General features: G+C 37.4%; 1 protein-coding gene across 1 annotated transcript in view; it reads left to right on the top strand.

Annotated features, from left to right (window-relative positions):
• UBE2U (ubiquitin conjugating enzyme E2 U) overlaps window positions 1–24,617 on the top strand; it is a gene marked incomplete at both ends in the record, with an annotated part of 58,531 nt that extends 33,914 nt beyond the window's left edge. The window contains 5 exon segments of the mRNA XM_080802256.1: window positions 1,822–1,910; window positions 8,991–9,072; window positions 18,189–18,286; window positions 20,140–20,211; window positions 24,430–24,617. Coding sequence (XP_080658382.1) covers window positions 1,822–1,910; window positions 8,991–9,072; window positions 18,189–18,286; window positions 20,140–20,211; window positions 24,430–24,617 — 529 coding nt within the window.
• Between the last annotated feature and the right edge of the window lie 878 nt (window positions 24,618–25,495).

Raw genomic sequence — 25,495 nt, 5'->3', positions numbered from 1 at the left:
TAAATGATGTAACACTTCACATGTTAATATGTAAAACCATTCTACTTGCTAATTTGGGTATATATCTTATTTTCCCAATAGGATAATAAACTCTAAAGTTCAGTTTTGGATTAGCTTCTACTTTTTCTTATTCATAATGGCAATGACAGTATGCGGTAAATTCCTGTTAATGTTTCAAAGTATAAACACATGTATTTTTTATACTTCCCTGTAAACTTAGTAGCTTATCTGAATAATCGTAAAAATTGTTACTGTTTTGTTGTTGTATCTTGTATTGTTCTTATTTTAAGGCACTGTTTCTTTTACAGAATTGAAAATGCAGTATTCTCAAATGTTTAAGACATTCTGCTTTGTATATTCAAACTCTATAAAGTTATACCTTTTAGGGTAATATTTTTAATTATTCTGGGGAAGAAAAGAAAACCCCTGAAGGCTAACAGTTTGAAATTGAACAGGACACCGCTGGGAAGGGAGAGGGTCATGGGTCATCGTCAAACAGACAAAAAAACAATGGAGACGATTGTGCCTAAAGATGGTGTATTTTTTTTCACGAGACAGTGTGTTGACAGTTTCCTTCCTCTTGGGTCATTGTTGTCTGCTAAATGATCTGTGACAGCAAATTGATCACAAGCTTTTTCATGCAGGAGATATAATGCAGCCTTTCATTTTGCTACCTCTGTTGCCAAATGCCGAAACATTTCGTTGGCAAAATTAATGTTAGTTTAATATATCATTTAGTGGTGTAAAGCACCGCACATAGCTCTGGAAGCAATAATAGTACTGATTAATTTATTGTCACCCCGTTTCAGATTTCTACTGGTGTGACTGCAAAAGCAATAATACATTTGAAAAATGTTACTTTTAAAATTAGACATGTGTAATTATCATTTAAATAAATGATGCGTTCAAGAATTTAGATGTTGTCCCATTCATTTCCAAAATGAGTCCAATATTTAAGGTACCTGCAGTTCACCTATAAAATTAATGCTGGTGTACTTTTTTTTAATTGAAAAGTTGCTGCTTCCTCTGAAGAGCTAAGAACTTCAAATGGAAAACAGACATAAGGTCTTTTATGTCTGATGTTTCAGCATCTATTTAAGCCAGCTGATTGGTGATTTCACATGTCTGAAAAACATCCCAAAGGAAAATTTTATTTCTAGAGTGTTGAGAATCTCTGCAATTAAGTTGTTTGTAGGAAAAAAAAAATTAGAAATGTAGTTATTTAAGTGCCTGTTAAGCAGATCCCATTCCATATTTTACAACAATATTTGCTCTCCCATTAGGATAGAGTAATATTAGCACAGGGAAGGATAAGTGCAGGCAGGACTGTTAGAAGAGTTGTTTTTTTCCCTGTATGAAAATGGCCAGATTCTGTGTGAAAATGAAACTGATCTCAGTTCTGGTGTTTTACTTCTCCTCACAATAAAAAGGAAATAAAGGTGATCTTACTGAAATTTAGCATAGATATTTAAGAAAACAGTTTACTGTAGAAAGAAAAAATGTGCAAGTATGATGCTTTTCTTAAAATCCTTTTTTAAAGTTAATCTGAAAGGCAGATATCTTAAACTTTTTTTCTTTTTATAATATGCACATGGGTGTACATTTTTTACTTTTATTTTGAAATATGTTTTGGAGAGTTTTTCTTTTTTGTGATTTGTATGTATTAGTGGAGAAATTGATATATTAGATCATTTGTTAGAAATTACAAATCTGTTCAATGTCTTATGGCAGGATATTATCTGAAACAGTCTACTCTGATAAAATAATTTTAAAAAGGAAACTTGCAAATACTCATTGTCTGATTTTAATGTATATTTTCAGATCAATTAAAGAAATCTCATTTAATGATTACTACAAGACATGGTCTACAATAGCCACATCAAAAGCCACAGAACACTACAGAAGTTCATGTAAGGTGATCTAGCCTTATCTTATGTCCTTTTGGTATATATTAATCTCTTAATTATTCTCAACTTATCTTGCTTTCAAAGACTAATTGGCATATATTTATAATCTGAAGGTGATAAACTTCCCTGTTACCTCTATATAAGAATCATTCAACAACTATTAATTTAGTTCCTCTTTGGTATAGAGTCTTGGACTGAAGTCTCATTAAAAGTCAGAAGAAGATAGACAATTGGAGGAATAAAAGACGAAGCTATCAATCTTATGAGACTTAACTTTACTCCACCCCAAAATGTGGAGCCTTCATAGCAAGAGGAGACTTTTTGATTCTAAACACAATTATCCTCAAAGCCAGAGAAAGTACTAAGTAGAAAAATAGTGAGAAAACATATGAACCTAAGGCTTTCAATTCTATCAGTGTAAGGAAAAATCACCTTGTTGCCATCATATGTTAGGAGCTAAAAAGATGGAAGGGGAGAGCTGGACAACTTTCTAGTCCCATCTGATCGAATCTTTAGTGTGCTGTTTCATAATTTAGATCCAAGTAGGTTATCCAGTTTGCTGCCCTGCTATCCTGCTGAAATGGAGCATTCAGAAGTGACCCATGACTTCCTAACTTCCAGGTTCAGTGATAACTTTTTAGCCTTTATCTTACTTGTGCTCTTGTTCACTATGCCTATCTGCCAGTAATTCCCAAAGCCTCATATCTAATCAGGCCCTCTTCTGAATTCTGCATGCATATTTACAACTGTGCCTTGGACATTTGCCCACATGGGTTACAGGCATCTCCTACTTAAGATATGCCAAAGTGAATTCATCATCTTGCCCCAAAACCTATCCTCCCATCGTTATCACCTCCCATTTAGTTGTGGATCACCATTATTGAGTTTACTTGCCTAAACCAAAATCATAGGCATTTCTTGGAGCTCTTTACTGCCCAAATTAAGCCTTGTTTACTTGATCTCCTACAACATTAAGAATGTTTGTCTCTCCACTCCACGCTGAGACCACAGTCTTAATCTGTGGTCTCACTGAATTTCATCTCACTATTGTGATAGTCTCATATTTGGTTTCAATAGACCAAAAGATCACCAAAACAGTTTGTAGTTTTAAGGCACAAATTAGAGCAGAAAGTAATACCAAGCTTAACAAATATTTAAAATAAATTAGATGAGTAACTTCTAAGAAATTACATGTTCTTTCAGGATGTTGGTTATTATTTTGTGATCACCATTACCTTCCTCACTAATCATAGATTAAGATTAAGAACAATAATTAAGGTGCTTAAAGAAACACAATCTTTGGCAACACTATGAGTATAAAGAATTTTATACTTTTGATGCCAGAGTACATGAATAGTTACTTCTTTTCAAAGATTTGTGGTTGGGTACTGCTAGTCAACTCGCAAACACATCTTGAGTACCTCCTATGTGGAAACACTGAGGAACTCAGATGGGATCCAGGAGGCAGGAACCCTTAACAGACAAGGCATCCAGAAACAGTTGGCACAATCCAGGGAAAGACTCAGCATCCAGCTCCTTCAACCGTAAAACAAAACAACTGGTAGAAAATGGTGTCTTATGGAATAACATGTAAATATATAGAAGCAGTTGGGAACTTCAAACTGTTAAGGAAAAAAAAATAGAAGCACATGCCAGAAGTTCAGGGAATGTAGAAATGATTCTCTTGCAACAAAGAATAATTAAAAAAGGAAGGAAATAATGCAGTTTCTTCTTCAAAAGAGTTAACATGAAAATGTTTAATTTGGTTCTCATTTCCATGGCTATCACTACTTAGTATGTAATTCATCCCTTTTTGTGAAGGCAATAGCTTTAGTGGCTGTCTCTAGCCCAGAAGAATTTCTGCAACTGATTCTAGCCCTTGGTGCAAGATTTCACAATCACCCTGCCTGTTCTTCCCCTAGGACTTGTTATAAGAATGTTTTAGGAGTTTTCCTTTAATAATAACGAACACTCATTTTTTAAAAATTAAATTTAAACCTTACATGTGCTGCTGGCCATTTTATCTTTGGGTAATTCAGCTGGATAAGATCCAATACTATTTTTTAAACAGCCTAATTGCCTGGCAATAATAAAGATGAAGCTTTGAGATTATAGAATGCTTCTTCAGCTACTGAGAAATAAAAGGGAAACTTCTAATAACTTCAGTTTCTACAGTTACATTCTTTTTTTAAAATTTAATTTAATTTATCTTCTTAGAGAGGAGTAGGAGCAGAGGAAGAGAGAATGTTAAGCAGACTGCGCTCCCAGCACAGTCCAACTTGGGGCTCAGTGTCATGACTCTGAGATTGTGACCTGAGCCAAAATCAAGAGTTGGACGCTTAACCAACTGAGCCACCCAGGTTCCCCTCTACGGTTACATTCTTTTTTTTTTTTTTTAGATTTTATTTATTTATTTGAGAGACAGAGATCACAAGTAGGCAGAGAAGCAGAGAGAGAGGAGGAAGCAGGCTCCCCGCCAAGCAGAGAACCCGATGCAGGACTCGATCTCAGGACCCCGGGATCAAGACCTGAGCCGAAGGCAGAGGCTTTAACCCACTGAGCCACCCAGATGCCCCTACAGTTACATTTTTATCACTGCAAAGATTATGAAACTCATGCATATTTGTAAAAGCTTTTTTATTCATATTGATGAGTGGTTTTATTTCGATTTGGGGTATTAACTCTTTTCCATATCTTTATGTTACAAATCTACCCATAGTCATGTGTACCATAGTAATAGTAAGTTTATTCATGTACAATACAGTTTACCTGGTACACTCTGTTGTTTGTTTTTTAATCATCCCCATCTTATTCTTTTATTCATTTGTCAACCAGTATTTACCGAATGCCTAATATATGTCATACTTAGTATATCAAGTCGATGAACCAGGCATTATGATTATTACTCTGTCTTACAGATGAGAAAACCAAGATCAAGAGAAGCTAAGTGGGTGGCTCAGTGGATTAAAGCCTCTACCTTCGGCTCAGGTCATGATCCCAGGGTCCCTGCATTGGGCTCTCTGCTCGGCAGGGAGCCGCTTCTCCCCATCTCTGCCTGCCTCTCTACCTGCTTGTGATGTCTGTCAAATAAATAAATAAAATCTTTTTTTAAAAAAAAGAGAGAAGCTAAGTAATTTACCTAAGGTCACACAGGTAGGAGGAAATATTATACAGTGGTAAAGAGTGTAGATTCCAGAGCCAGATTGCTGAGATTTAATCCTGGCTCTGCTACTTATTAGCTGTGTGATCTCGGGTGGGTTTCTTAACCTCTCTGTGCAAGTTCCCTTCCTGTCTGTAAAATGAGAATAATTAGAGCACATGCCTCATAGCATTGAAGGACTTAAAATAGTGCCTAGCACATAGTGAGTGCTCAGTGAAGGTGGCTGTTATTAATTAGTACCAGTAGGCTGTGGCTCTAAGGACTTGAACCAGATTCTCTGATTCCCCATCTGTTGCTCTTTTTATCATGCTATACTGCCTCTATAAGGTGGTACAAAAATGCTGTCTCTATATAGCCTGAGTTTTAAATCCAAACTCTGAAGTATATGCAGTACATTTTTCAAAAATTATTAGTTTATAATCATAGGCAATCATATGGGGAAACGTACTGATGATCCACTGTTCCCTGTCCATCAGTATAGAATGGCAAATAAAAGTCTGGCAGAGAATGAACCAATACATATGGTTGTGGGCAACAGCACCCTAATGACTGAATATGATCTCCATAAGGAAATGTTTATGTTAAAGGAAAGAAATCCTTCAGACCAGTAATACTGAGTGGAGGCATCCTGGTGTTTGTTTGCTGTCATCAGACAGACCAGACACCCTGAAACATCAGGGGGATGCTTGCTTTCACCCTAAAAGACTTCCATTCTTTGAGTCTTTGAGCCAGAAATAAGGACAAGTATCTCCAGAATGCATTCAGATGCAAGAGGCAGCATCATCTCATTGTGATGCAGGGGCTCTCAGTCTTGACTGCTTCTTAGAACCACCAGAGGAGCTTGTAAAAACTTCCATGTAAAAGGCACACCCCCCAGACTAATTACATCAGGATCTCTGGGAGCAAGACCTGGCAGTAGCCATTTTTAAAGCTCCCCAGGTGATTACAATGTGCAACCAAGGTTGGAAAGGCTGCCGTGGGAAGAGCACGATGTTGGAAGTTAGAGACTCCATAGCTCTGTCCTGGTTCTGCCACATACAGTTAAATGAATTTAGATTAGTCATTTAACTCTTTGTGCCTCGTTTTTCATTTCTTTCCACTGATAGAAGCATCCCACTGTATTTTAAGTTGTTCTATGGTTAGTATGAGATAATATGTGTGGAAGATAAAACGTGCTAAGGCAAGTTGATCCTACTACGTTTCTTTGGATGTGACAGTCCCAGCCATGGAAAAAAAAATTAGATCAACCTATACAGATGTTGGACAAGAGATGTGTCATGGAAAAAACAAAGTAAAGGTGATGTACAGTGATCTTTAGAAGGAAGGGAAGAAATAAGTATATTATGGAGCCAATAGAAGATGATTTTCTACCACAGACTACAAAACTGTCACAAGGACAAGATATGGTCATAATGGGGAATTTCAGCTTCAAAAACTTCTGACAAAATTTCACTGGTCCTTTCCTCCTACTTGCTCTCATGTGCCCCTTCCGCCTGCATTATTTTCCTCCTGTCACCATCACTCGTTGAGCATCTTCCATGTCTAGACAATGGACTGTGTATTAGAGACAACGTACATATTATGAGATTTTTAAGAAGTTTATAGTTGCATGGTAGAATGCCGAATGAAAAAATTATAGGGATAAAATAGGAAGCATTAAAATAAAAGTTTGTATAAATACTGTGGCATTTTTTGTCTCTCAGATAGTAGAGAAAGTAATGAAGAAAATGAGTCAGTGATATAAGATTAATGGAAATATTCAGGAAGGATGACCATGCCATTTGGGGATTCATAACATATAAGGAAGAGACTAATGTATATATTCAAATAGAAAATGTGGGAAAGGTGATTTCAAAAAAAAAGTAAGGAAATACATGAATCATCCTTGAATAGAAACCTAATATTTAAATTATGTCTAATTGGTAATGAATAGCCCCAATGAGAAGACATTACTCAATTTTCTATTTGTTCCTCTGTAAAATGTATATTGTAATGGTAGTCACCTACTTTACAGGTGCCCAATGTGTAGGAAGAACTCTTACTATTAGTTATTATAATCATCTAAAGGAAATAATGAGACCTCACTAAGAACCCTGCAGAGCTCAGATTGCCTTCCTTAATGAGGGGAGGAGCATAAGTCTAAATACCAACAAAAAGAATATTAATAAAGGATATTAACATGTATGTTCTTAATAGGGGTGCCTGGGTGATTCAGTTGGTTAAGCATCTGCCTTCGGTTCAGGACATGATTCTGGGGCCTTAGGATTGAGCCCCACCCAGTGCTCCCTGCTCAGCAGGAGTCTGCTTTTCTCCTTCCCTCTGCCCCTTCCCCTACTTGTGCTCTCTCAAATAAAATAAATAAAATCTTAAAAAAAAAAAAAAGAATGTATGTGTATTTGTGTGTGTGTGAAGGAAGAAAAAAAAAGTCAAAGCCAGGAACTCACTGTAGCTAGTGAAAATTATGTAATATTAATAGAAGAAAAGGAAAACTATTCAGTTTAATTGTTTCTATCATTGACATATTTCATCAGGCTAGCAGAGATTAATGAATCATTGTTTGAGGGAAGCTCCAGATAAAGGTAAGACTAGTGGAAAGCATCTGGTCAGTTAAATTGTTCAAGACTAAACCAGGACAATTACAAGAAATAGGGAGATGATAGAGAGATAGATAGATAAGGTATATGTGTGTGTGTGTGTGTGTGTGTGTGTGTGTGTCTGTGTCTGTGTGTCTGTGTGTGTCTGTGTATGATCTGGCTTTTTTTTTTTTTTAAAGATTTGATTATTTGATAGACACAGAGAGAGAGGGAACACAAGCAGGGGAGTGGGAGAAGGAGAAGCAGGTTTCCCGCTGAGCAGGGAGCCCAATGTGGGGCTTGATTCCAGGACCCTGGGACCATGACCCGAGCCGAAGGCAGATGCCTAATGACTGAGCCACCCAGGCACCCCGTACGATCTGGCTTTCAATAAATTTTATGTTAATTTGATTGAAGGCATAAGGCTTATAATTAACAATGAAAGTATATGCCAGTGGTGTAATGTTGTTTCCAGAAAATACTACTGCAGATCTGAGATGAATTGATAGAAGTGTAGCACACAGGTCAAGGGAGGCAGTAACCTGCTTACACCTTTGCTATTCAAAAGAAATCAAGATCCTGAGCCAGTTCTGGATGTGAACTTCAACAGGAACATTAACAGAGTTCACTACCAGGATGTTTAGGTCTCTAGAAGCCATATCTTAAGATAAAGTTGAGGGAACTGAGGCTGCTCTGAGAGCTATCTTCAATATTAGAAAGAATCTTTCCTATGGGGAAAGGATGAACCTGGTTAGTATTGCTCCAGAGGTCAGAACTAGGACCAGTGGAAACTCAGCACTCAGATTAAGAAAGACATTATGAAAAAAAAAAAAAGAAAGAAAGAAAGACATTATGACCTACTATCTGGCAATGGAATAGGCAGTTTCCCAACCACAGGGAGGGGAGTTTTCTGTCATTGGCAAGGGATTGATTCATTCAGAGGCTGGACTGAGTGATCATCCATTGACAAACCTTGCTTTGTAGAAGATCAAGACCTATGTAATGTCACTTCCAACTCCAAGATTTTATTTTTTTACTCATAGTGCTGAATTAGAACTTTGTTAAACTATGGTGTCTGTAGTTTCTGTATGAGTTATTTTAATGCCTTTTTCATTACTATAAATGGTATATAAACAAGTGTTGTTATAATGAAAACTTTAAAGAAAAATCTACTTATTTCAAAGTTCAAGGCAAAGGAAGAAATTTGTAAAGTGAGCATTGTAGTGTGACTTGGACTATATAGGGTGTATCATTGCCATATATCAACTTAATGAAAAGTAAATTATTTTAAACTTTGAGCTATTATTAAAGAATGCATACACAGCTCCTTTTTCAAAACTCTAATTTCAGTGCTTGAAGATCCAAATTTTATTGTAGAGTATTATAAATGGAAGAAAGCTGAATTAAAACATCCTGAAGAATGGAATTTAAAGTAAGTACTTTGTATTGAAATATATATCATTCTACTTTCTACTGTCTAACTGAATCATCAGAAGAAATCTTTGGAAGTAACAACGGATGTCATTTTCTAAACATAAGAACAAGAATTAGACATGCCATTTTTTCCTTTCCTATGAACCCAGGTGGGAAACATCTTTGCTACTATTAACCTTAGAAATGTAAGTTCTTTGACCAGCAAAAGGAGGTTTATTTAGGAATAGCAGAGAATAGCAATTGGGGATTTGCAAGTTAGGTCTAAACCACAGGGCAAGTCCAAGAAATAGAGGATGAGGAATGTCACTTTATAGAGAAGGAGGAAGTTGGGTGGAGTTTGAAAGGAAGTCCTTTGGAGAAAAGCAAGTGTTCACAATGATGCCTGTTGGTCATTGGCTGAATTGCTGGAGTGGTCAGTTTCTTACAGTAGATGGAATGTATATCCTTCCCTCAATCTGTGATTGAGGATTTTGAGGATTTTTTTCTGTTGGTGCTTCTTCTGTTGGCGTCTGTAATGGACAGTTGTTATCGTTGATGTGGGTCGTAGAGCTCCACCTTCTGGCCCCCAACTCCGTTTTAGTGAGGGTTCCCTTCATCAGTTTTCACCTATTTTTTTAAGATTTTATTTATTCATTTGACAGATAGAGATCACAAGTAGGCAGAGAGGCATAGAGAGAGGAGGAAGCAGGCTCCCGGCCAAGCAGAGAGCCAGATGCGGGTCTTGATCCCAGAACCCTGGGATCAGGACCTGAGCCGAAGGCAGAGGTTTTAACCCACTGAGCCACCCAGGACCCCCAAGTTTTCACCTATTGACTGCCAAAAATAGAGATGGGCATGAGTGACGCACTCTCACAGTACTCTCTGCATTAATTCTCTTACTCCTGTTCCCATTATCCTTATCAATACATGACTTAGAACTAGGAAAAGGGCGCCTTGGTGATTCCCTCTTCCACAGATTTTTCATTCAGGAACCAAATTATTTCATCTAACAAGGAAGTATATAGTAAAATATGAAAATAAACTATTACAGTATCTCCAGAGATCAATGACTATTAGACCACACTGAAAGGATCTTAATCTCATCTTTGGTCACTTGAGTCCTAAAGGCAGTTTTTCTTTTTTGTCATGGTAGAGGAAACATTGCATCTCAGCTCTCTGATGTTGGCTAGGCTATAGTACTTATTTATTCTAGTATGCTTATTTCAAAGTACTCAGTAAATATTCTACACAATGCAAGGAGAATTAAAGATCCCTCCTATTTTTTTATGGCATTTGCATCATTTACCTTAGTTTTTAGCTCTTTGCCTTGCTAACAAATGGAAATACAGGATTAATAAAAATAATGTGCTGTATTTTGGATGTATGTAGAAACTGAAGTTCTTAAGAAAATACACTTTCCTACCCTCTAACATCATAACTCAGATTGAGTTTTTCAGTTGGATATTCTTTTTTCAGTTGACTTCTGTGACAACTTCCCTTCAAGTCTAAGTGGAGAAAAGCTTTTGTATTCGATACTTTTCTGCTTTCAGAATAAATTATAGGCAGTAGAGAAGTTTTTTAAAGCAGAATTTGAAGGAGTACAAGCATTTTTTTTTTCTTGAAGCTGTGTTTCAAGTTTCATTTAGAGTTAAAGAAAGCTACTTAGAATATAAGGTTAATTTTGCTTTGACATGACTTCCTTTTTTATTTCCTTTAACAGAATGGCTTTGTTTTATTCATTTGATCACTGATTCATTATGTAATGCCAGCGTCCCACAGAACCCCACATTTAGAAATAGTAGGGCCGTGTCATTTTCAACTTATCCATCCACTTCTACATATGGCTGAAATAATTGTGAGCTGTTTGAGTGCTAGAACATTTTTCCAAATACATTATTTTGAAGTTACAGGTCAAATTATCATGTGCGTGGTTGACCCTGTCAGAATAAAACTCTCACACCTTATGCCATCTGGTGGTTGATGAGAATATATTTAGATCAAATGATACCTCTTTTAAATTTTGAAATTGATTAATATAAAAACACTAAAGTTTTTAAAAGATATTGCATTTAGCTGAATTTTATTGTGGCATAAATATACAACAATATGTTGTAAAAATCTAAAGTGTGGGGAATCTACTTCTTTTTCAAATAATTATTAGATGTCTTATGTTCTGTCAAGATACAATATAATAAAGTGATCAACTTTTTAGACATCTTTGCAAGTGACTGGTGTACACATTCAATATAATACCATTATGCATTTCTCTTTTTTAATATTGAAAATGCTTTTTTTTTGCACAGAAATTTCCTATTTTAAAAAAAAGCCAGAAAATGCAAATCAACAACCTTTCATCTGCATAGCATTAAGGAAAAAGACCAGTCTTTCCTGCTTCTTATCCCTCCTCCTACTGTTCTCCCATCTCCTCATCAATCAAGACTTGATTCTTAAGCCACACTAAGTTCTTTTTTCTCACTATTATTTTGGGACATAAGATCTCTTCACCACTTTGTGCCTTCTGCCTGGGATATCTTTCCCAGCAGGGTCTTTGCTGGTGGTCTAGAGTTAGGCTTTGGTCTGAATAAAAAGGTGGAATGTGGAGTCCTTAAGCTCAGGGACATGGGAGCCAGACGATCTGAATTTCAGTCCTGGCTCTGCCAGTTACCAACACCTTGACAGAGCAAGGGCAAGTTATTAGATTTTTTTGTGCCTCAGTTTCCTTACCTGTTAAATGGCAGTGATAAATGTACCTACCTCTCAAGGAGATTATGAGGATTAATACATTAATACATGTAAAATTCTTCAAATAGTATCTAGTATATAGCAAGTACTCAGAAGGTTCACTATTATTCATCCTTTTCCTACTGTGGCCCTAGTTCCGTTTTCAGACAGAACACTTTGGAGATAGCTTGGGGAGGAGGGGGAAAGCATGGGCTTCAGGGTCAGATGGATCTTAGAGAAATTCGTACCCACTCTCAGCTTGTTTCCTTATCTGCTAATTAGAGATAAACATGACTTACCTTGCAAAGTTGTTTTGCATTTGATCTCTTGAGATCATAGATATATAGTCATAGAGTGTTGACTTAGAGACAGTCAATAAATATTAGTTCCGAGGAGAGGAGGAGACAAAAACCCACACTCCCCAACTTTTCAGAGAATAAATATAGTCTCTGTCAGAAACAGGTTAGAACTGTCACATTTTCTCCAGTTAGAACACAAGCACGGCTGCCTGTCACAACCACATTTCTTTTAATTCCAGCATACACGTGGTTCTTATCCCTATTCTGCCGCTGTGCTCTCTCCTGCTTGGCAAAGTGCATCACAAGGATGGCATGACAATCCAGCCCAACATTTCTTTGTGACAGGATCCCTGAGTCAGGCTTCCACATCCCCGCATGCTCTCCTTCCAGAGCACTCAGTCCCTATCTCTTTCAGCACCTGTGGTGTAGAAATTGATCGGTTCATGGAGAGGGACCAGGGCAAGACATTATTGTGGCTTTCTATTCTCAGCACTTAGCATGGCACCTGGCACCTAGCAGGCACTCAGTCGTGTTTGTTGAATGGTGCATACTTACCCCGTTTTCTCACTTAATAGTTGAATTAGATGTGAAGGCAGTTAACTTTTAGAAAAATTAAGCGTAGACGCTGACTTGAAATAAGGCCAATTCTAATAGAAAGATAATGGTTCTATTTGGGGAATTCTAAGGGTGTAGTTATAGAACAATGATTGAAAACTGGAGATATAAATGACTGTTATGAATATTTTATGCAAATTCTTAAGTTGTACACATGTTTTTAGTTAGTATTAATAGGAACCTATTGTCATTATAAGCAGCTCATAAATATTCATGAATCGATCATTTGGTTTGGTCATTTGATCATTTCTAAGGCCTTTTTTCCTCCCCTGTTACCTTGCCTGTCTCTTGACTATTCATGCAAATGCTTTATTTCTACTAAGATATGGGAAAGAATATGAATCTAGAGATGAATCAGTAGTTTGTATTTATTTTCTCTGGAGAAAGAGTGAAAGATTAAAAACCAGAAGGCAGTGCAAGCTGTTCCTTAAATATTCTTCCTTATGCACATGTAAAACTGTTTATGTCATACTCTGTGGCTAATGAGTGCTTATGTAGTAATGGAAATACTGTGCCAGGATCCTAAGCTTTGTCGGACAGCAAGTTATCTAAATAGAAGTTATCAGTTTTGGAGTTTTACATTGTTTGCTGCTTTGGAGAAGAGTTTCGCTCTTGTCTACGCATCGGAGGTACAGAAGGGACAGAAGCTAAATGGTGAAGTACCTCCTATGTGCCAGACATTCTTTCATTTTCTAATGGCATACTGGCCATGCTGCGGAGTTGATGGTTATACCTCTAAGTGTAAGCCCACAGTTGCACCCCTCAGCCTCGCACAAAGCCGTAGCCAGCCAACCCACAGGTCAAGTCAAACCACGTCCTTGTTATACACAGACACAGCTTTGAGACAAAATCCTCAGCCTCCCTCTTCATCTGGGTTGTCACCGCTACGTTTCTCTACAGAGAGTCTGGAAACATTGATATATCAACAGTGTATTAATGAGAGAAACATGAGATTAGCCAGCTTGCCCAAAGTTACTGATAAATGCATTTTGTATTTGAAAACTAAAACTAAGTTATTTCCTAATTTCCTATTAATATATGCTTATTAAAAGCTTAAATTTTTTAGGTAATGTGAAAATATGATTTACCCAACTGCAAGCACAAACCAAGTCTACCTTTTGTGGAAAAAGTTTTTTTGGTCAATCTCAAATTCTATTATTAAACAATATTAGCTCTTTTCTCCTTCATAAAACACTCATATATTTATAAAATATACTATGGACATAGTTGTACTATATTTTAAATTAAGGGGTTAGCATATATTATTTCTAAGTTCCTGTATCTGATTTTGTAAAGTGTTTTAACTCGCAAAAATATAGGATTACTATGTTTGATTCCCTTTTCTCCAGTTATATAGAAAATATTTATACTGAATACATTAATTTAATGTGTGTTTGTGCTGTCCTTTCAGGGTTTTTCAAGTTAAATGTTATTTTTATAGATTTACATAATTATATATTTAATGCAGATTTTTAAGGAGGAATGCTGGCTTTATTTTATTCCCCAAAGATTGAACCTTGAATGCCATCTTGTGGTTAAAGAGAGAAGCATTAGAATTGGCACTGGAAACATCCCTTTAAAATAGAGACACAGAGAAAATATATAGACAGAGGGGAAAAAATCCCATTAAAAAAATAATTTCTGTCAAGCAACTACTTCATCTCTGCTTGGATGGTTTTAGAGACAGGGAGTTCAGTACTTCAAGAACCACTTAAATAGCTGTAATCTCCCGTATTTCTAGCTCAAATCTAATACCTTACAATAATTCAATAATTCTAGGTTTCTTTCATTCACTTAATATTTTTATTGAGTCCTTACTATGTGTTTTATACATTTGTCTGCAAAACCATCCAGGAAATGAGAAAATATCTCCATTTTATAAAGAGAATGTACAGGAAAAAAGTTTTAAAAAAAAAATGCCCTAAGTTTGCACATTATGAAAGTGACCAAGCTGATATTCAAATCCAGGCCTGCAGATGCTACAACCCACACCTTTGTCTACTAGATCCATTCTCAGACACTGAGAATGGCTTTGGATATGAGTAGTAGGCGTGGCTCGAGCAGTGATGCTGTCCAGAAAAGAAAGTGTCTCCACTTGTCCTTGGAAGCAACACAAATAAGGCTCTTCTTTTTTGTGGAATTATCCTTTAAGTCTCAGAAAATAGCTATTTTGTCTTTTTCCTAAATCCCCTTAAGTTTTCTCTTTTTTCAGAATAAAAACATCCAGTTCTTTCAACTGTTTTTTTTAAATGAATTCCACATTTTTTTATTGTTCACCTTTGATGGGTTCAATTCATTTAATCAACTTTTCTCTCAGAATGTACCCTAAAACTTTATCATGGATTTCTGGTTGTAGCACAGAATCTGGTGGGGCATTCTATATTATAAACACCGTGACTTAAAGCTACTTCCTCCTTTACCTCTCCAAAAAAAAAAGGGATTTTGATAGGAGTCAAAAAGACATACTAGGTTGGTTGGTTGGTTTTTTTTTAAGAGAATTGTTCCTTTGGTTCTGCACTTACATAGAACACCCTTGTGAAAGGTCTCTGTTTCTCTTTCTCTCCCCACCTTCCTCTCTCCATCAGCACCCTACCCCACCCGTCCCCAACTGTGGCCAGAGAAATACGATACGTAGTTTAGCTTGGGCCTTCGTCTGAGCAGGGGTGAATTTAAGAGGGGCTGTGGTTTCCCAGAGGCATATTAGATTGTGTGCCACCTGAAGGGAGAAACAGGCAGGAAACCGAGAAGTATCCTTAGAACATGTTACAAAAAGTCAGATCACTAGATGGAAGGGATACAGTTAAGTTTTATGACCCTCGTTACATACGTAAAGCTACTTTTCAAGAATAGGTAACAACTTACAGTGCCCACAAAATTATTAAGAATTCAAGATGAACACGCATTTGGGTTGCTAGTTATACTTTTTTACTTAATAGATATGATGTCTTCCTTTATAGTCATTTAATTTGTATTTCTTTAGTGACACTAAACCTTTTTTTGTCATTTATGTTTTCAGTTATATAAAGGCAAACGGTTAAATAAAAAAGAAAATACTAATACTTGTATAGCTTTTTGAAGACAGATCTATCAGTGAGGTATATAAAAGGCATAAATCAAGTTATGTTTGTTTGTTTTTAAGGGAGGGTGGGAGGATTAGTTGGGGAGGGAGAGAGACTCCATGCCCAGCATGAAGCCCAATGCGGGGTTTGACCTCACGACCCTGAGATGATGACCTGGGCTGAAATCAGGAGTCAGACGCTTAGCTGACTGAGCCACTGAGGTGCCCCAGTTGTTATTTTCCAAAATCATATCTGTCCTGAGGAAAATAAGATTCCAAATTTTGTGTGTGTGTGTGTGTGTGTGTGTGTGTGTGTGTGTGTGTTTGTTTTCATACTCACACAACAGTTGCAGAGGGCTAAAATCAGTGTGTGTTCTTGCTAGTTAAAGTGTAAGACCTCTTAATTCAAGGGGACTTTGAAGAGAGACTTCAGAAGGGTCCTGCATTAGGGCTATTTTAGCCCCCCAGTAATAGCTGTTCTAGACCCATAAGAAAGCTTAAATACAACCCTTGAATATATCAGGCTGATGTGTAAGATACTGAACTGCATGCTGGAACAATTAACAACCATATGTAAAAGAATATACAAAATTCCCCAGCAAAGTAGAATTTAAACATCCAGAATCCCATCCTAAATGACCAGCCATGCAAATAAGCAGGAAAATAGAATCCATAACCAAAATAAAAATCTATCAATATAAATACATCCTCAAGTAATAGAGATGGAATTAGTAGGTAAGGATTTTAAAGCAGCTATTATTCATCTTATAAAATGTACTCAAGGGTAATAAAAATTAATTAAAACACAAGAAACAAGTGTTGACAAGGGTGAGGACGAAAAGGAACTCTTCATCCACTACTGGTGGGAATGTAAGGTGGTGCGGCTACAGTGGAAAACAGTATGGAAGTTCTTCAAAAAATTAAAAATAGGATTACACTATGATCCAGTAGTTCCACTACTGGGTATTTACCCAAAGAATAGGAAAAGAGTAATTCAAAAAGATATCTGCATCAATATGTTTACTGCAACATAATTTACAATAACCAAACTATGGAAGAAGCCCAAGTAGCCATTGACTCATAAATGGATAAAGAAGAAGTGAGATACACACACACACACACACACACACAGTCGTATATTACTCAGCCATGAAAAAGAAAGAAACCTTGCCATTTGAAACAATGTAGATGGCTGTAGAGAGCACAGGGGTAAGCAAAAGAAGTCGGTTCAAGAAAGACAAATACCACAGAATTTCAGTCATATGTTGAATTTAAGAAACAAAACAAATGAACAAAGAAAAATAAAGAGACAAACCAAGAAACAGACTCTTACCTATAGAGAACAAATTTGGTTCCCAGAGGGCGGGTGTGTGGGGGAGTGGGTAAAACAGGTGAAAGAGGTTAAGAGTACACTAATCACAAGGAGCACTGAGTAGTGTATAGAATTGTTGAATCACTATATTGTATACCTGGTACTAATACAACACTATATATTAATTATACCTGAATTTAAAAAGGTAAAATAAAAAGAAACAAAATGACTATTTTGTTATCACCTCAATAACAAAGCCAAAGAGTACCAGAAAGAAAATAAAAACCCCATTACAGATAAATACACCTCATATACATTGATGTAAAGATTTTAGCTAATTGGATCCCGTATGTATAATTACAATAAATAACAAATTTAATAATAAGATAATAAATAATTGTGATAATTATACATGACCATGCAGGGTTCATGTCAGGAATGCAACCTTGGTTTAATATTTGAAAAATTCAAATAATATAGAGTAAGAAAGAAGAATCATATGATCATCTCAATAGGTGAAGAAAATTTCAACACCAGTTCCAATTAAACAAATTGACAAAATTAAACAAACAAGCCTCTGGGGGCACCTGGGTGGCTCAGTGGGTTAAGCCTCTGACTTTGGCTCAGGTCATGATCCCAGGGTCCTGGGATCGAGCCCCACATCGGGCTCTCTGCTCAGCAGGGAGCCTCCTTCCTCCTCTCTCTCTGCCTGCCTCTCTGCCTACTTGTGATCTCTCTCTGTGTGTCAAATAAATAAATAAAATCTTTTTAAAAGAAAAGCCTCCAGAGCTGTGAGAGAATAAACTTGTTAAGGAAGCCCTAGGAAACAAATGCACCTTGCCTTATGTTTTATTATTTATTATTTATTATTGCCTGATGTTTTATTACTTTTACAGTGTTCATCTTACACCATATTTGTTTGTTTTCCTAATGATTAGTCTGCTAGGAAACATAATGGAATAATTTCTGTTGACCATTGCACTAGTGAACACTCAAAATGGCATCACAGTCAAACCCCGCTGTTCTGCTTGTCTGTCCATTTTAATATGTTTTCTTTATCTTTCTCAAAAGTCATGTACACTTCCCAGAATTCATTTGGAAATTTAGATGACTTCTTTTTCTCATTCTAGGTATGCGGCTACCGTGGCTCGGCTGGCTAGAGAAAGTAGAAGAAAGCCTTCCAGAGCCAAATATCTAACTGAAAGAGTTCGACTCTGCCCAACTCCAAGTACATGCAGTTCAGCCTATTTTTTTGCTTTGTTTTTAGAACTAAAATATTAGTTATAATAATAAATGTAAATTTTTTTCAGTTCAGGTAAATGTAAATCTGTGAGGCCTAATCTTGTGTTCTCCTTTTAAGGTTGCTTTAAGTCTTTCTGACTAACAAAATAAATTCAGTAAATTACTTACATAGGAATTGGAGCTTGGAAAAAAAATTGAATTACTTACCCATTGAAGCTCACCATCCTTTAATAGGTTAATGTACAATTTGGAAATCTAAGGCTAAGTTTCAAGGTGTGTAAAAGCATTCAAAACAAGAAAAACGCCAAATAAACCAATCCCTAAGGGTCACTGTAGATTCAGAGATATATGCAATATGGCTGAAAAGAAAGGAATAATGGTGATTGAATTGTTTTTGGTGATCTTTTTAAAAATTAATGTTTTTTAAAGAAATATTTTTTGGGGGGCACCTGGGTGGCTCAGTCACATAAATGTCTGCCTTTGGCTCAGGTCATGATCCTGGGGTCCTGGGATTGAGCTCCACATCAGGGGGAGCCTGCTTCTCCCTCTCCCTCTGCCACTCCCCCTTCTTGTGTTCCCTTGCTCGCGTGCGCTCTCTCTCTCTCTCTCTCTCAAATAAATAAATAAAATCTTAAAAGAAAAAAAGAAATACTTGGGATAAGTTGAGGGAGGGTCTTGATCAGGAAAAGAGTTGGTAACTTATAATAAAAATCAACTAGTATAGAGGGGAAAGCAAAACATTTGGGGTCAGAGAACTTGTGTTTAGATAACAGGTCTGTGCAGTTATGAGAAAGGCATTTAACCTCTGAGTTTCATTTTCTACAACTTCAGCCATCACTGAATACATAGAAGATGTTCAGTAAATACTTGTTCCTCATATTCTGGTCTAACACAAAGTATTCTTGTGACTAAGTGACTCCATGTATGCAAACATTCTTTGTGAACAGGAAAGTACTAGAAGTCTTAGTTATCACATTTCACTGACCCCTGTCCTTCAAACACAACAGCATAGGCATGCCAGGCACAGGCAGCAAACTTCATCCAGTGGTTTTCTAAGAGCCCAGTTTCCATACATCTGACTTGCATTTCTTTGGCTCAGCTTCCACTTCTCTTTCTCCTTCCTGTTTTGGCATACCACTCAGATTCCTTCATCCGACTTGCCAGCCTCAATCTTCTCTATTCCACTCTGCCTTCTGCATTTCAGGGTACCTGCAAGCCTTGGTAATAAATGTTGCCTTTTCCAGCCAGACTGCTTCCTCCATGAACTCTCTGCTCTCTGCAACCTTTGTCTTCCCCACACCCCCACATCTGCTTCAGTGGAAGAGATCTTTTGGTTCATTTGATGATGACAGTAATTCCTGTTCATGCTTTGTCAGACTTCTTTCTACAGCTCACATCTGCTTATGTTTTTCTGAATCTAAAATCCTTTGTTCTCCATTTCATTCAGGATAAAATTTATACTCTTTGACATGGAAAAGTCCTTAATGCCCTTATATCTGTCTGCTTTTTCAGTGACATCTCTTCCCACTCTCCCACTCATACCCTAAACACCACACTGACCTAGTGGTTTATGACTATTTCCTTCCTCATTGCAAAAAAATTTGACAAGTATGCTGCTGTGTTTCTTCATATCCTCATGCCAAAGACCCTTTCTTCCTTTCCTTTCCATTACCTACCCATCCTTTGAAATTCAGCTCGGGTATTACCTTCTATAGAAAGCTTTCCCTGTGCGCTATTAAGTACTTCTGTCATAATATCATTCTATATTAGTTTTCTATATCTGTGTAACAAATCACCACACATAATGGCTTAAAACAACACATATTTATTGTTCCACCATTTCTTTGTGCCCAGAGTCCAGGCATGGTGTGGCTAGATCCTCACCTTGGGATCCCATAAGCTGTGATCAAAGTGTGAGCTGGGCTGCAGTCTCATCTGGAGGCTTGCACAGGGAAGGGCTGCTTCCAAGCTCACTACGGTTGTTAGTGGAATTCACTTCCTTCTGTCCTTAAGACTGTGGGCCCAGATTCTTTCTGGCTGTGTGCTGAAGACCTCCTTTAGCTCCTAGAAACTGCAGGCAGTTTATTGCCATGTGGGCTTTTCCAGCATAGCCCCCTACCTCATCTAGCCAGCAAGGAAGGTCATTAGAGAGTGTCTGATGGCCAAATGGAGTCATATAATGTAACATAATCATGGAAGTGAGAATCCATCCCCACTGTCATATTTTATTGATTAGAAATAAGTAATAGGTCCCAACCACATTTAAAATGTAAGGATTTACATAAAGATGTGAACACTGGAATGTGGATCATGATGATCACCTTAGATTTTGTCCTCCAGATATGCAATGTCATATAAGTGTCTTTATGGCCAGTCTCCTTAGAAAATGACCTCCCAAGGAAAGAGACTCTTACCTCTCAATCTGCCACAGCACAGCACTTCATCTAGTAGCCATTTAGTGCTCATAAATGAATGAGTGAATGAATACTAGAGTGAAGTAGAGTTGTTATGCTTTTATCAGCTCTGATCCTAGAAGAAGGTAAATAAACCCTTGATAAACGAGAATAGTAAGAAAGGTGAGCTGGAAGAGAAAACACTTTAAGGAATGTTTAGAAACTGTTAGATCTCCAGTGCTGAGCCTGTCATCTTTGAAAATGGGATAAAATATATTTTGTGTCTAATCTTATAGCTAAGAGGAGAGACTATCCATAAGAGGTTATAGTAAGTTAGATTATCGTTCAGAAATAGTCACTATCCATAGGGCATCCGGGTGGCTCAGTCAGTTAAGCATCTGACTCTTGATTTCAGCTCAGGTCATGATCTCAGGGTTGTAATATTGAGCCCTGCATCAGGCTCCACAGTCAACTCGGAGTCTGCTTGAGTTTCTCTGTCTCCCTCCCACTCTGCTCCCAACCCCATGCTCTCGCTCTCTCTCTCTCTCCCCCCCGCCAAAATAAATAAATAAATCTTAAAAAAAAAAAAAAGAGAGAAATATTCACTATCCTGCTGTACCTCCATAGGCAAAATGTACTCCCTTGACCCTCGACTTTGAATTTTGCCATGTGACTTGATCAGTGGGATATTGGTGGGTGTGGTATGCCCAGAGTTTGGAAACAGCTTGTGCTATTTGGCTTGCTCTTTTTTGCTTCTGCTACCATCACAAGAACATGCCTGGAGTAGCCTTCTGGTCATGGAGAAAGATGTAAGCCATAGAGCCGAGCTTCCCTGACAGCTTTCCCAGCCATCCCCTGCCCAGATAAGCCAATCTCTAGTGGACCTACAGATGGGTGATCTGAACAAATGCTCATTGTTGTATGCCACTGAGATTTTGTGGTTGCCTATTATGTAGCAGTCATGAACTTAAAGTGCATATGAAAAGGAAGCATGACTCAGCTGAAAAAGAAATGAACTGTGTGCTCCTCTTTTGTAGAGGTGGTTAGCATGGTTTGTTATTGAGAAAAATTCATCAGAGGTTTAGGAGGTGGGAGGGAGGAAGAGGCCATTAATTCCCGAGAAATTGGCAGTTTCCTCAGACTGCAGTTTCATGCAACTCTTCACAAACTCTCACTTTACAGATATGATGGATTCAGAAATATCTCCATGAACTCTCAATTTTTGTCCCACTTTGGGCTGGATGTGTACAGCTCCTTGTAATGCCCCATGAACTCCTGGTTTTCCCACATCAGGCTAAAGTAGGCAGTGACTGCTTTTCCAGTTCTCCAACTATAATTTTTCAGACCTTCACACCCCCATGTCTCCCCATACCTGTGTAATCCCTATTTTCTATATTAAACTCCTCATTCTTGTATTAGCTATAGTGTCTCTGTTTTCCTAACTTGAACCCAGGCTGACACAGAAGTGAATGGATCTGATTATTTGGCAATAATCAGAGCTCACCAGTCACAACAAATTTTAATATCTTTACCAATTAAATTATTTTCGTATTTAAAAATATATATGAGTTTCCAGGATCCATCCCTAGAGAGGCAAACAAACTATATGGCAATTAGCATTTGTGCTTTCATAAGTTATTTTGTTAACATAGTAACAGAGTTCTGACCTTTAATATTGATTCCAACTAGTAAATCCAAGGTTTCTTGGAGGGATTTGTAATACTTAAGATTTTCTGGAGGAAGGAAGTTGAAAATAATATTTTTTCTGTGTCAAAATGAAACATTTTTATATTTGTTTTACATTATGCTCAGCTACTCTAGCCAGAATTTCTTGCTTTGGGTTTTTGTTTTGTTTGGGTTTTTTTTGTTTTGTTTGCTTTTGGTTTGGTTTGCTTTTGGTTTTAGTTTGTTAGTTCTTGTTTTTAACAGAGCTAGGACTAGAGGACAAATGGTCAGAGTGATTGACTCTCAGCATTCATTCCTGGCCAACAACTGGCGTCAGCCCGCCATGGTAATCTCATTTCCCTTACCAGGAACTCGCTTAGGAGCAGTGTGTGACACAATTCTGCCTGAGAAGAAGTATGCTGAGGGTTTCAGGGGATGGTTTTCCTACTCTTAAAAAATGAAACTCTGGAGAGAAAGACCCCTTTTTTTCTCTGGATGTTGCCATATCTGATGTGAGTACTAGAACGGCTACAGCTGTCTTGCTGTGAGTTTGAAGATGAAAACAACACTAAAGATGGGAAAGTAGAGCAGCAGAAAGAACTGGTCCCTCATGATATTGTTGAATCACTGGCTCATCCAATCCTGTCCTACCTCTGACTTCCCTCTTCTGTAAGAGATGAGACATTTGCCTATTGTTTAAACTGGTTTGAATTGGGCTCTGAATCTCTCATACCCCAAAACATGTAAATTCAGAACAGCCCAAACATGGTTAGAAAGAACTGGAGTTAGTCCATCAATGATGAGTTCACAGAAAATAAAGTAGGTTTTCTCAAGGGAAAGACAGAATTTACATTTAAACTAATGAAAGCTAGAGATTAATACTAAGATACAAAACAAAAAACTCAATCATTGGAGACTTCAAGATTCTCCCAGGATAATGGCAGTTTTCTAAACCCATAGCTCTCTACAAATCTTTCTATAAAACAAAGAGATCAAGAGAACAATTCACTCATAACCCTTGTCCATAGCACAACTAGAAGGCAATGAATATTACAAGGTTTATTTGGTATGCAGTTAGGGAAATAAACATATGAGACAACAGAAAATTTGTCCTGGATCCCTTACTAAGCAATGAATTAGGTGGCTACTGTAGTAAAACATAAATAACACTACTACGGTTAAACATTCCTGGAAAACAGGTTCCCCGTGCTGGGTAGAAATATTGAGCAATATAAACACTGTATCTATATTCTTCCTTTAAATGTAATTAGTTTATTTCCCCGTTTACAAGACCTGTAGAAAAAGATGAATCATCTTTGCATGATATAGCAGCCTTTCCTAATCTGGCCTCAGTTTAACTAGCCAGCTCTACCCAACTCTCCACTGTAACCCAGGGATTTGGGATCTGAATGACCTGGAATCAATTCTTACTAGCTGAGTGTCCTTGGACAAGTTACTGTAGGTCACTCAGTCTCGATTTCCTCATCTGTAAAATAAGGATAATAATACCTACCTGTCACAAGGGTCATATCTAAGTTAAATAATATTATCTATATAGACTGCTTAGCAGAGCAGTTGGCTTAGCATAAACGTTGATGTGTCAACTCTGATTACCTCCAAATCTGTCAAGTACTCTTAACACCTCTGTGCCTTGGCATGTGCTGTGTTCTCAGTCTAGTGTGCTCATACCTTCCTTCTTTGTCCTTCTCTGTTCAGCAAACTGCCCTTCCTCTGTCAAATCCAAGCCTATTTTCACTTAGACACAACGATTCCACCATTGTGTTCTGAAGCCTTCACAGACATGGTTTCCCTTCTATGCCTACCAGTGGTTGGTGGGGACTCAGTAAATACATGTTAAATGAATGAATTAATAAAGCATAAAGAAGATTGACGAGAATGGGAGGAATGATTTATGAAAAATTGATTGCAAAATGTAAAATTCAGAGAGTTTTAAAAGGTTGCTTGCCTTCACTACACAATCTGAGGCACTATCCCATAAATGCAGAACACATCTCTTTTTATCGTGTTCTCTGCCATGTCTATTAATTTTTTTTAATATTTCCTCTTACAGTTCAAAATTTTGCTGACTCACAGACTGAAATGGCTATTGTCATGAAGACTGGTAGAACAAAGGAGAGGTGGAGGAGTGTAGCTTTACCAGATGATCATAGTGCAAATGAGCCGTGGGAAGAAGAAGTGGAAGACCTGGTCACCTGGACCAACACTCTTGATACAGACATTTTAGAAGATTCAGCATGATGATCCAGGATTTAGGAAATGAACAGCCTCAACCACAGCTCGGCTTCATGAGGCAACTTTGGAACTTGGATTCCATTTTTTTTTTTCAAGTTGGTCTCATGCTCTCACATCAAGTACAATTAGAAATATAAGTATAAATCAGTGAATATGTTTCTTTGAATTTTTTGAGCTCAACTTCATTGCTTGAAGCTAAGTTAACTGAATTAGGGGTATTCATTGTGGCATTTCAATCAATGGTATTACACCCACAGTTCTTAGGCTATGGGATGCAAGTTTTTGTAGACAGGGACAAGATATGAGTCAGGAAGAGGCTGGGATCAGAGGGGAGCTCTCAGGACCTTCAGAGCCTGGACATTAACCAAAGAGAGGGATTTTTACGGATGTCTACATCTGCCTGGTTTAGTGTCATGTTTTCTCCATATTCAAAGGATGAGATGTCATCCATCCACCAGTGTTCCTCTTCTCTTTTCTTCCAGAAAACATGTTGTGTTTCCTCTTTGACCTTATCTCCTCATATTCTCATATCTTTATTTTCTTCCTCTTTTTTTTGCTGCATTGCCTCAACCTGCAAATGCACTCAGGTCTCTCCTATTTTAAAATATGTCTCTACCTTTGACCCTACATTTCTATTTGCCTCAGCACTGAATTATTCAGGGGTACCTGGCTGGCTCAGTTAGTGGAGTGTGGGACTCTTGATCTCGGGGTTGTAAGTTTAAGCCACATGCTGGGTGTAGAGATTAAAAATAAAATCTTCAAAAAACAAACACTATATTATTTGTATTTTCTCAGCTATGCTTATTGATAAGTCTATCGTTTGCCATCTTTATTTCTTAGATTCACTTCCCATTTGCATTCCACTGCACAATAAAATCAGTCTT

Source organism: Martes martes (genome assembly GCF_963455335.1).
Source record: "Martes martes genome assembly, chromosome: 4".
NCBI lineage: Eukaryota > Metazoa > Chordata > Mammalia > Carnivora > Mustelidae > Martes > Martes martes.
This window is presented reverse-complemented; position numbering and strand designations above follow the sequence as displayed.